Source organism: Clarias gariepinus, chromosome 7 (assembly GCF_024256425.1).
Source record: "Clarias gariepinus isolate MV-2021 ecotype Netherlands chromosome 7, CGAR_prim_01v2, whole genome shotgun sequence".
NCBI classification, from domain to species: Eukaryota; Metazoa; Chordata; class Actinopteri; order Siluriformes; family Clariidae; genus Clarias; species Clarias gariepinus.
The window spans coordinates 26,880,660-26,893,854 of record NC_071106.1 but is presented as its reverse complement, the minus strand read 5'-3'; the positions used below and the strand labels follow the sequence as shown (position 1 = coordinate 26,893,854).

At 38.5% G+C, this 13,195-nt stretch overlaps 1 protein-coding gene across 6 annotated transcripts in view; it reads right to left on the bottom strand.

The window, feature by feature from the left end:
• Positions 1-13,195, bottom strand: part of trip12 (thyroid hormone receptor interactor 12) — a 51,560-nt gene that overhangs the window by 12,853 nt on the left and 25,512 nt on the right. For 5 of the 6 annotated variants that reach the window (XM_053501196.1, XM_053501198.1, XM_053501199.1 and 2 more), the window contains exons 11-26: positions 11,967-12,002; positions 11,505-11,600; positions 11,233-11,325; positions 10,773-10,934; positions 10,539-10,607; positions 10,261-10,426; positions 10,026-10,143; positions 9,627-9,783; positions 7,757-7,910; positions 4,672-4,897; positions 3,096-3,214; positions 2,262-2,463; positions 2,048-2,148; positions 1,708-1,882; positions 1,219-1,360; positions 104-295 (exon numbers count right to left, since the gene is read on the bottom strand). In XM_053501196.1, coding sequence (XP_053357171.1) covers positions 104-295; positions 1,219-1,360; positions 1,708-1,882; positions 2,048-2,148; positions 2,262-2,463; positions 3,096-3,214; positions 4,672-4,897; positions 7,757-7,910; positions 9,627-9,783; positions 10,026-10,143; positions 10,261-10,426; positions 10,539-10,607; positions 10,773-10,934; positions 11,233-11,325; positions 11,505-11,600; positions 11,967-12,002 — 2,208 coding nt within the window. The remainder of the gene's footprint in view (positions 1-103; positions 296-1,218; positions 1,361-1,707; positions 1,883-2,047; positions 2,149-2,261; positions 2,464-3,095; positions 3,215-4,671; positions 4,898-7,756; positions 7,911-9,626; positions 9,784-10,025; positions 10,144-10,260; positions 10,427-10,538; positions 10,608-10,772; positions 10,935-11,232; positions 11,326-11,504; positions 11,601-11,966; positions 12,003-13,195) is intronic. The other variant, XM_053501200.1, reaches the window with a different exon arrangement.

Here is a 13,195-nt window from a genome sequence, read left to right as displayed (position 1 = left end):
GCTGAGGAGTAGAGAACATGGCCAGGCCATTCAAAATGACTGAAAGTCTTTCTAGAGACGGTGCAATGAGATGCTATCGACACCAGGTGGTGCCATTACTTACTGGACTGCCACAGAAAATGTGCAGGAATCTTTTGATCCTCTCGTCCCTGCTGACAACGTCTCTCTCACTGTTGGAGGTTAAATAGAGCAGCAACTGCTTCACCAGGCCACTGTGCTGAATCTCGAATGAGGACACGTCGGAATCGGAAACGATGCTGCAGATCTCAACCAAACACTCCACCCCGCCATCCACCTGCAAACACAGAAATGCCATCAATCTTAAATCAACAGATCTCTGCCAGGTCATCACTGCAGCTGCATTCGGTTTCGGCTTGTTCTTGGGGCATCTTGTGAAAAACATGCTCGACTGGATTCGGGTGACATGACTTGATCATAGTAGAAAAATTCCACTTAAATAGAAGGTTGGGTTGTTTTCATAAGTGACTGCTCAGGTTCGGGCATACTCCTTACAGTTCATATGGGTGTAAATGAGCAGTAATTATAGCACTGCACACTTGAGTGTGTGAATTGAAAATGCTTTCGTCAGCAGTCACATTAACAGTTGATCATCGTATCGTCCGTCCATAAAAAGTGTTTCTTGGACATCTTGGGCTTTATTCCAATTTCTTCTGGTTTCTGATAACCAGTATTTTACAGCTTGTGAAAAAACACCGGTATTTACTCTTCTCTTCTCTTAATTGTTGACGTTGACACAGACAGTGATATTGATCTGGAAAAATGTTGAGAATATATATTTTGTAACCGGGGGATGACTCTCTTGTTGATCACAGCTGTTTGGTCGGTTTTGCAGGTCTTTTGGCATTCCTGGTATCACCAGGGCACTTCTCTCGTTTTAGGAACATACCTAATGGTTGATGCTTAATCTGGCCACACCTAATTTCCTTTTCATCTCCATTATGAATTAGTTTGGATTTCTCAGTGTATTGCTTGCTAAATGGGACTTAACATTGAGAATTTAAATCCACACACATTTCAACGTGTATTCACCCATTTCAACCCAATTTTAGCTGAATTAAAGGGCAAATTCATTTCATTTCAATCTCATTTCATTTAAACTCAAACTGTTGCTAAAAGAACAAAAGGATCGCTCAATAACTGCCATGTCCAAATATTTAGAGAGAGAGAGAAAGAGGGCGATAAAGGGTGTGTGTGTACCTGCAGGCTGAGCTGCTCTGTAGCAGTACACAGTCTCTGCAGAACGTTCAATGCTGGGTTGCTGCCGTCCACATTCTCTGAATTGAAGTATCGTTCCACAAACTTACTGGCCTGTTCCTTTATCCATGCCTTAATTTTGTCCCTGTAACACACGTTGACAAAGAGGGTAAAATTAAAATTTAACTTACGTTTAAGCTTATGAACACCCCACGCGTTACTGAAGACAAAACTATCCAAGATGCTTTACACAGACTAAGTAAAACGACATTTGTCCTTATTGGCCACAAAGTGTACTTTACACTTTACATAATTCAAAGCCATGTAGTTTACATGTAGGACCTACAGTATGCAAATAAATCCCAAATGGACAACATATCCAGCATAACACACTGTAGAGAGTATAAAGATTAATTAATTAAAGCCAATGTACAAAATGTACCTTGATCCCAATAGAACGGAAATTGAGTAGATGTAACGATGCAAATATACCTGTTATTTGCGACGGAGTCTTTGTTAGCCGTGCGTGCGAGGCCACTGACCCCGGCTGTGCGTGACGGCTCAGAGTTAGTGCTATTGTTCTGAGCACCGAGTTTTCCCCAGGTTTTGGGGTTAAGACTTGCCAGGAAGGATGATTTGGGAGACGCAGTGGTGGTGGGACTCTTGGCTGGAGGGGGAAAATCAGATCCACATTTAAACATTTGTGAGGACCAAGTATTCACATGTCAAGAAGGGAAAAAAAAAAAAAAAAAAAGGCACACCCATAATCACTCGCATTGTACATTTAGACATGCAGGGGTATGTAATTAGCTCTGGTGTGTTTGTGTCTCACCCTGATTGTCCACTTTGTCATCATCTCTGGGTGGAGAATATTTGGGACGCCGTGGTACTCTGCGAGGAAGGCGCTTCCTCTTTAGAACGTCACTCAGACGACTGTAAAAACACACCATTATCAGTGCTGTAATCACGCAGAAAGTAAATTGAACACTGGAACCGACCGTGTGCGGCTGGTGTGATGTGCTAAACGAAGTTGTGTGTGTATGTACCCCTGTGGGCTGAGGTCCAGCGAGTCCTCCATGTTGTTATGGAAACTCGGTGAGCCCAAATCCGGCGTGACACTGGAGGCAGCGGGTGAGGTTGCTGTGGTGATCGTGGTGGTTGCCGCAGTGATGCCGCTCGTGCATGCCTTGGGCGGACTGGGGAGGAATGACTCACTCTCAGCCAGGTTCTTCACCTGGTGCATCACACCTGCACGTAGAAGCAAAATACAGGTAGTTTAACACACATGACCAGCAGCATCAATAAGGATGCTTGTTTTCCTTTATGACTGTACATGTCTATCCTTTTTTTTTTTTTTGTCACTCTTTTACAACAGCATTGTTCGAAAAATCCAGGTGTTAAATTCTTACTGTGCGAATAAAAACATCAGTAATTAACAATAGATTTTGCTGATTGGCACTGGAAGTAGCCTTAAATATGTATGCATGTATAAAAGCTTAATAAATCTCTCAGCATTTCTTCCTTGTAATCACTTTGAAAAAACATCTAATCTGATAATAATACCTTAATTGGACTTAAGCCAGACACAGTAAAACCGATTTTACTGTCTTAACCATCACGCTGAATGTAAATCACAAATACAGCCCTTCAGTGTAATAAATATGATGAGAGTGAGGAGCATGCTTTCATTGGACTCCGCCATACTTGTATTTCACGAAGACATTATTGTAAGAACAGGTATTAAATACAAAACGTTTTACAGGTCTTATAAAATACCCTTTTTGTAAATATAGCTCCATTTACACCCAAGGTGGCTCTGTAACCCACAGTTCAACATCAGTGTGCAAACCTGAGTGCCAAAACTGCATGAACATCCTCACCTTCTCTCCTGAAGTAGACACTAAACACATCAGGGAGTTTCTGCATGAGGATCTCCGCCATTTGCAAAGAGCCGACCACAATCTTCAGGTCCTGACTGGACAGCATGGAGGCTATGTGACTGTGGATGACCAAACACACGCATATACTCGTTTACATGAAGAAACACCTACTGTACTTCCTGGAAACAGGATGAACTTTTAATTATGCAACTCAGGGTCATTGATTTGCATTGTCTGTCTATGGTAGATAACGCTTCATATCTATCAATCAGGGTTACAAAAGCTATGCAAACACATTTTTTACTCGTGTGTGTGTATATTGGTCACTCATAAAAGTGTAAAACACAATCCTGACAGTTCATTCCCAACCACAAACCTCCAATGCGTGTAAAAAAAACAACAACACTAAGGAGTAAAGCCAAAAAGGAAGAAGTTTAAATAGTTTTGTCCTTATAGTAGCAAACCACAGCGAAAAAAAGCCAAACTTTAGCTAAGGTTGTAGTTTCTGGCTCATTGCTTTGCACAGATGCCTGTCTTCCATTTATAATTTCTTTTTTCTTAGTCTTTATGAGTTTGTGGTGGCTCACTTTTTAATCTGTAATTAATGCCAACACTTCAAAATTACTGGCTTCAGGTTATTTTCTGGATAGTATTCTTAGATATTCTTATATGGCTGAACACTGATAATGTCACTATATTAGTCAGTGGGGCGCTGGATGCCATTAAGTGATGTCTAGTGGATGCCATTAACTGATGTCTGTGTGGCCTTCGTATTCAAAATAACAGACCATGTAGACCCAAAAATCTGAATCAAATTGTGTGTCGAGCTTGAACTTAAAGAAAATATTCTGATGATCTAGAAGGCTTTCAGGGATGATGTAATGAGTGCAGTGCAAATACAAGTGGCACAACACCACCCTCCCATCTTTTTCTCGCCACGAAAAATAGAGATGAGGTCCATAAATATTTAGACATTGGCAGTTGTTTCAGCCACAAAGATGTTCGGTAATAGGTTGACAAATTGAAAGTGATCCACGTTCTGAAAGGCCTGCGACAAGCAGAACACCTGAGAATGTTGAACGTGTATAGGTTGCAATCAACAACAAAAATAATTTCCTGTAATTCCACGTTAGATTTCTTATTAATATGATATTGCTAAAAATGGTGAGCAAAAAACAGAATTATTTTATTTTAGAAATCAAAATAAAAAAACGCTTCACAGAATAAAAGTTTTTCAGTGCAATTTCTCCACAGTGTCTGTTTCTGAAAAAAGATTGGCCATCTGCAGTGTCATAAAATGTACCAGACTATATAAACCTGTCTCGCAAAACTACCCAACACGGTGATATACTGCATATGATAGATAAAACCAAAGCATAAACCAAGCAGGCAGTTAACCAAAAACAAACTGCTGTACAGCTTTCAGGGCACAGGATGGTTTGAGGAGGCTGACATGGAGCTCACTTTCTTGCCAGGTTTAAGGTTTTCGGCCAGACCAGCTTTCTTCAGGGAAAACCGTCACTTATTTAATTTGTTGGCTTAATAAACGCTGACAAAAGTCGTGAGAGGGACTGACCTGGAGACAGCATGGTTGCGCAGCACATCCTTGAGCAGCTCAGAGTCGGAGAAGTAGATAATGCGCAGGATGGCTCTGAGGCACTTGTGTCTGACGGCAGGGCCGGCTGAGGAGCTGTACACCTCATAAAGCACACCAAACAGAGTCTTGATAAAGCAGCGCGCCAGGTCCGCCTCCTCCCGCATCAGCTCGGCACGGGCATCCTCGCCACGCACCTCCACATGACCTGAGATTGAAGTAAACCATGAAAAAAGAGAAACAGAAGAACTATGAGTCAATGGGCAATTGTGTAAATGAGAACTGTCCCCATTATAACTCATTAAGCTTAAGTACCTATTTAATACCATCCCTGAACTTGGGTTATATAAAGAAAAAATTATGTATTATCCAACTTGACAACTTAATTTTTTGTCACTGCATACCTCATCGAAGACAATTGCCCACTCCGATATGGATAACCATGTGTTCACGCTGTCTAGTGGACATTTTGAAAGCTGTCTAAAAACATTAAATGTAAAATTCTGAATTTTTGGATGTTTAAGCCTTTAATCTAAGTAAGTATCAATTTCTTCTATAGTCTAAATTGTACTGTATGTATGAATTAGTTGCAAAATCAAAAGGTGTTCGAGACATGGTGAGAGCACACTTGAGGCAGAAAATAGTTAAGATTACAAACTGTATAAGGTAAGAATAAGTCTAAATTATAACTGATGGTAGTGGTTTGTATTTTAAAGTAAATAATATACATTTACAATTTATTAGTGCTCAGACAATTAATAAACAGTATCAATATTATGTGTTTATATTACATTATGCCTAAGCTTAGCACATGATCTAGATTATGTAGGTGGTAAAATCATGTCCTTTATATTCCATGTAGTATCTTTTAATAAAAAACTGCTCCAATTAAGCTAATTTACATAGAATGTCTCCATAAATATTTAATACAGACTTTAAATATTCATTTATGGCTGTTACTTTAAGTTAAATCATTAAATCATTCATTATTTATTTGTTATTATTATTTATTAATAAATTCACATCCATGATGGAAAAACACTAGTTCCATCACATCCCAGAAGTGCTCTGTTGGATCGGGCGACGGTGGAGGTTATTTGAGTACGGTGAACTCATCGTTAGGTTCAATAAACAGTTCGAAATGATTTTAGCTTTGTGGTGCATTATCCTGCTGTCACGGAGGGATGGACAAGATGAGCAACAATACTCGGGTAGGCTGTGGCATTTAAACGATGCTCAAATGCTACTACGGGGCCCATAGTGTGCCAAAAAAATATAAAACACTTCATTATAATGTCACAACCAGCCTGAAGCATTGATGCAAGGTACCTTGGATCCAGGCTTCCATGTTGTTTATGTCAAATACCAACAGATCAGAAAACACTCAGACCAGCCTCTATGGCACCATCAGCCATACCACGTTCAAAGTTATTTATATATCACCTTTCTTTCCTGTTCTGAGGCTTAGTTTGAACTTCAGCAGATTGTCTTGACCACGTCTACATGTTTGAAAGCAGTGAGTCGATGACATGCAATTGGCTGATTAAAGATGTGTGTTAGCGGGCATTTGAACAACTGTACCTAATAAAACTACCAGGGAGCGTGTATAGTGGAATATGTTAATTTCTTTTTTTTTTTTTTACACCTAGTTAATACTACATGATGCAATGTGTTTGAATGACACGACACTTCACTGTAAATAACTTTACTGGCTTGTTGCTTTATTTCAGTGGATTGGTTTTTGCTGTTAATTATTTTTACCTTCAAATAAAACTTGTACTGAAATGCTTTGTTTTTTTTAAATAAATGAATAAAAATAATAAATTGCCTGCTTATTGACAACAGGGGTGTGCTTAAAGAGTACAGAAATGTACACAATAAACACAGCTAGCATTTAACGATTTACATCTTAAATTTAAATCTTTAGTCATTTAAAATGAGGTTAAATATTAAACTTTGCCTAATGAAACCTTTAATGCTGTGCTTTAAAAATGTCTCAATGTAGATTTGCTGAGCTTCATAGGCGTGTTTACCCCATTTCATTAAGGATGTTACACAGACTGTAATTTTTAACTACAGATATAATTACAAGGTAAAGTTTGCATCGTTTCAGATTCCTCTCCTGGCTGTGAGGTAAATTGAAATGAGAACATTAAGGAGCATTAAACATTACGTTTTATCTGGAGCCTTAAATAAATGTAAATAAGCCTGAAACATTGATAGACAAATTCTTTGATTATTATTGCCCCCCAAATTAATATAGTTTAACATTTATACAACAGTTATTTTCTGATCTCAATCTGGTTGGATTAAGATTCCAGGAGAGAAAATGAATGTTAATAGAAGTTAAAAGTACAAGCCTGTTTAACTCTATGCATTGCAGGTGTTCTAGCAATCGTTAATTACACCAACTGCCAGGACACAGTACAGCGTGTACAGAATATTGTAAAGCAAAATAAGTGAATAAATATTAAGAGAAACTTATGAGATTTACTTACGAGATTTAATCACAACAGCACTTCCTTTCTTGTAATTTCACTTACATAATATGGTGGTACTTGTGCAAAAAAAATTGTTCCTGTTACCTCTTATGCCATCTTATGCTAAGTAATTGCTTTTCTATTTCCTCACAATAAAAAGCTGCTTATGTTAACAAGGAACTACAAAGCCTACTGTACTGAACAGCGGCAGAAAAAAAAAAAATTCAACATTGTTGGAATGTTGTTTTAAATTTATGTTTTTCTTTTTTTTTTGGAGGGGTGGGGGGGTTAGGGCGGCAGGGCATGTACATTATCCAACAGTCACGGTGTAACCTTTGAAATAAGATTTTATAAAAAGTTGATTAACCTTATCATGCGGTTATATGCATAGTCTGATAAATCAGGATAAAGTATTTTACAGCAATTAATTATTATTATTATCAACAGAAATCAAACATTTATTACATACATTATTAAATTGTTTTAGCCTGACTTTATAAAGCTAGCTGCAAGGACAGCTTTGTATCATTAAAATGGACGAACAGCTTTGTCGTTTGCCGTGTGTGCACGAGTGGAAGATGACATACCAGTGTTGGGGTTGATCAGGGGGTTGGGTTTCCTCTGAATTCCCCGTGCCGTTCCTGTGTCCTCGTTGATCTGCTGCATAGAGTTGAAGTCGATGGTATAAACTCGGCCGAGTGTCGAGAGGCTGATTTCGTCCTCGCCATTCTGATGGGCCGTCTGATGGACAAAAGAACAAAGAAAATAAAACAAAGGCGACTCTGGTTTCTGTAGCTTTTTCTATAGACCCCAAAGGAGATAAAGGTTAATGCTAAATTAAATTACTCTTGTACAAATAATGAGGTTAATCTTCCAATTTGTTTTATATGACAATCTAACTTTATTATATTACCAATTAGAATGAGGTGAACATTGCTTGGATCGTAATTAGCCAGAGGATCTGCAACCCTACTGTGCCAGAGCAGGCCTAGGGGATTCAATTATGAAAAAGATAGTAGAAAAATAGATGGTGTTCTGATCGAAGCACTGGACAATTAAATAAAATGGGCAGAAAATAACCACCATATACTTGTGATGTGATGTTTATTGGACAGGTTTAATGGTCATGAGAATCTAACCTTTGGCTAACACAGATGCCAGTTACCTTCGCTAATATTGGCTATTAACAGTATTGTTTTTTTAAAGGATGTGAGGCAGCCTGGGTAAAGTTTCCACAAATGAAATTGTTACACATCTGTTTTATTTTATCTGTTACGCACCCTGTTTATTTTCTTTATTTAACAAAAGCACAATGTTTTGTGGATGTTGTGAGTATACATACATAAAGGTAGACCCTTTACAGATTCCAATGATGTACTCCACTTATGTGTGTGATTAAACATGACTGAGCATTTTAAACTCTTTTCACGGTTACCGGCGGCAAGTCAGACTCCTAAGGGTTAAAGGATGTAAGGCAGCCTGGGCAAAGTTTCCACAAATGAAATTGTTACACATTGTCCAAAAACCCATTTAAACTGCAATGTTTCACAAATGCACAGCTCCCAATCACACAATAAGGTTCCAGCATCATCCATCAGTGTCTAGTGTCTAATCAAATGTGAAAAGGCAGAAAAAAAAAAAAAAAATCCATTGTGAACTCGTAACTGCATTGTAATGGCTGTAGCAGGTTACTGTACAATAGGCTAAAAACAAAAGCCCAACATTCACTGTGTGTGGGGGGGAAAAAAAAAAAAAAAAAAAAAAAACAGCTACCAAGATTTCAGACATCTTTAGGCAGACAGACTTTTCCCGTCATACATGTTGAACATGTATATGATGTCATAGCCAGGAACACCCTTGGAGGCGAAAGAACACATTTTAGAAAATGGCATTTTGGTGTTCATTATTGCTGCAAATTGAGGTGTCAGTTTTATAAGATCAGCTTTTTTGGATGGTGGCCAGATTCATTCAATTCATCTTTATTTGCATTCATAAAGTTTTCCTAGGCTATCAGATATATTCTACAAGGCCCAAACTTTGTGGACATTTAACCAAGATCAGGTTCTTCACCAAACTTGTCAGAGTTGAAAGAACAGGACTGTTATTGCCTTTGCATGAGGTAGCATGGCAGCTTCACTTCACAATATCCCTAAGCAAGGCCCATGAACACATGGTTGGTGTCAGCAACCTCACATGACCTCAATCTCAGGGAACACCTTTGGGACAGCATCCGAGTGCTCTTGTGGCTTAAATAAGCACAACTGTATTCCAAAAACACACTGGAAGTCCTTAGCATGAAGAGTGGGGGTTATTATTTCGACAAGGCATTTTATTTGTGTCCATGTATACAAACTGGGTTTAAAACATCTATTACTCTATACACATTACTATTTAATGCTTTTAGAACATAGCAACAGCAGCAAATAGTATTGAATAACATAAGCAACAAATCGTTACCTCAATGATACGACTGTCGATGCGGTTGTATGGATGCCACAGGCCTCTGTCGTCCCTCCACTGCCACACTGCGGCCTCTGTAGTGTGCGCACTACCTTTCTTCAACATGGCGTCTACAGCAAAAATGCCCTCTCTTGGGAGGCATGGCATCAGCTCACTAAACCAAACACACAAAATTTGAAGGTTACTTAAGATGTCTGTAGCTGTGTGCATAAACAATAGTATAGATATTAAATAAAAGATAATACATTCAAGCACTCTTATTCGTTCAACAGGCTAGTTAATTTTGTGAACCGATTAATCATGATTTGATAAGAAGCACTAATTAAAGACTGCTGTGTTAGAAAAACAATGAATAGGTTAACAGGAAATAGTATATATAAAATAAATGGATAGTACCAGATAAGTGAAGTGAGCTCGTAGAGTTCCTGGGGGCTTCTGGGAACGAGGTCGATTTGCTCCTGACAGCTTCCATTAGAAGCTCCACAAAGCAAGAAACGCAGTGTCTCCGCGATATCTTCTCAGACAGACAGACACACATTTAGTCCTAACATCACATTCATTTATTTATTTATTAAAGTTAATATTTGTCTGTGTTTGTGTGTGTGAGAGACAGAAGGAGACAAAGTCCTACTTTGTTTCATCAGCTGCACAGCGAGGTTGGGGCAGTTGGAACACATGAGTGAGAACATGCGCACCACCATGATGAACATGCCTGAACTCAGCACCGGCGGCGTCACCACCAGAAGCTGCTGGATGTTCGTTAGAAGATCGCGTGACGCCACCTGCTGCAACAAATTCTACAGGTGGCAAAAGGTCAAACATTTGCATAACGGAAGGACTTACGAAACTGGTCGTGGGGAAGCTGTGCTTTAATCTAGCACATTACCCTCTAACCAATATTTGTCTTACCTCTTCATGCTGAAAGTTGTCCACAAGCCGGGCGAAACAGAGGCACGTGCTCTCCACTGATTTTTTATCCTGATGGAATAAGAAATCAAAGCTTAGGTCTATAATACAACAAATTACACTTTATCAGGACTTTTTATTCACACGAAATATCGAATTGCATAATGAAGTGATCTATGTGACACTAACAAACATGCATAGAGACGACAAAGAACATAAATAAAAGTGTGTGTATACCTGGTGTGTGAGTCTCTGAGTGAGTAGAGGCAGAGAGTCGGCTACAAAGTGAAACTCGTCAGGTGTGATGCTCTGGCAGCAGTTAGCGGCAATGGCTAATGCATTCCTCTGAGCGTTAATACTGAAAAACTCCAGATACAGCAGACAGTCGGCCAACCCGCCCTGCGGAGATGCAATCAGACCAGGACAGACAGCTAAAAGAGTCAAACTCATTAGGATGCTCATTATTTATTTTTCAATAATCAATGTAATAAGAGAGATCATAATCCACTTTGGGCTTGGACCCCCTGGTGAGTTCATATTTTCATCTCATACACTGAGATGAATAAACAAACTATGATGTCACCTCTTATGGATGACAAAGTTCAATCCACAGGGGAAAAGATTACTAACAACTAAACCACGACATTAGCAGCAAACTTGAGTCGGTAACAGCTATTGAGCTTTGCTATGTACTCACGGCCTGCAGGATGGCCTTGCTGTGTCTCCGTGAGAGCATCTCCAGCGCGGTGAGAGCCTGCTCGGCCACATCTATAAACTGGATCACCTGAAGCTACACAGAAAAAAAAGCATACAAGAAATTAATTCTAGAAACAAACATTTCGTCATGATTTGCCGCCGCTGTATATTATTTTGACACTACTCCCTCCCGTGCGGCAGCGGTTTGGGATGAACGCCAGTTAGGGACTAGAACACAGACTCTTGCTGCATATTTCAATCTAAGATTCTCACCTTTTCCAGGAAGACAGGAATGGCATCTACGACTACAGCAGAGGAGCGAGGCAGAGCCTCCATCATGTAGGTTAGAGCTCGAGACGCATGATTCATCTGAAATTCACATACACACCCACGTTTTTTCTTTAGCAGACGAATTAAAATATAAACACACGAGATTAAAATCAAGCTGAATGTCAATTTCTGCTACTCAGTTACTCTTTTTAACCCCTGATGCTTCCTAAATTCATAAATACACATTTAGTTGCAGGATTTCCTACTGAAATGTAGGTTGCTAATAAATATACTAGCAAGTCTATTGTTGAGAGAAGACATCAGCCAAGTATAACTACTTTAGCAGTTCACTAAAGACCTCTAAAGGCTAGGACTAAACACGGCTGCAAAACCTACATATCAAGCTTAACAAAATTTATGAAATATGATGTGCATTAAGGTTGAATAAATCCTGCTCATACTCACAATATCGAAGTTATGCTCCATTTGTAACAGTGTGATCTGTGTGGGAGGAGGCAGAATACAACAAACATAAGGCACTGGTATATAAAGATGACATTTTGAATTTGATAGCACTTAATTTTTAGACAAAGTAAAAGATTAATGCAATATTCAAATGGTACCAACAAAATCATTTGTAACAGTCAACAAGTTTCACAAGAGCAGAGTCTTTAGGATAGAGGACTTCTCGGTTTCCATTTTTAAATTAAAAGTATGGATGCAGTATTACCAAATCAGTCTTTGGGTCATAAGAAAAACTGTAAATGTTGGTGATTCGTTGTAGTATTATTAAGTATTTGATAAGAAGCAAGCTGTTGCAGGAAAATCAGGGGACGTATAGTAACAGTCTCCTTACAGCACCTTGCACTTTATTGCATGCTCACTCTTCACAAAGACACTGACAGACAGTTACCTTTATGGATTGCTCATCTAAAAAACGCTTAATATTTCCTGTAGACACGATTACAAAAAATTACAACTCACAAAGATGAGCACTCTTCCTCACATATGCTTACATAACTAACAATGCACAAGCGACAAATTGCAGGAGTTAAAGGCATAGTTCAGATTTTTGAAAGTCTGTCTTAAATGTATATAAAATTGTAAAATGTCTGTCTTGTTTATATAAAATTATAGGTCTTGTTCATTATACAGTGGAACCTCGGATAACGAGCTTAATTCATTCCGGAAGTGGGCTCGTATTCCAAAACACTCGTAAACCAAATTTAATTTTCCCATAGGAAATAATAGAAACTTAAATTATTCGTTCTACAGCCCAAAAAAATAAATACATAAATATAATTAATACAAAATATAAAGTAAAAATAAAACAAATTAACCTGTACTTTACCTTAAAAAAATGTAAAATTAAACCCCGACAGATAAGGGTTTTCGTTTGTGCATGCAGAGTGTATGTGTGTAAAATGTGCGCGCGCGCGCACACACACACACATTAACGGATATACCGTTTTTAAAACCATTTAAAAATTAGCAAGGAACATTCCTAGTCACACTCAAGTGAGCGCATACTAACAGGATCACTACTGTAAGTAAAACAACAACTACTTTTGTGAATTATAAATTTTTGTGACATCACAAAAATTGTACAATTTACAGACTTAAAAGTAATGATAACTTTAATGTGTAACTTTTTCACACTAAGATGGTTAAAACTTCGCAACCAATTCACAGTT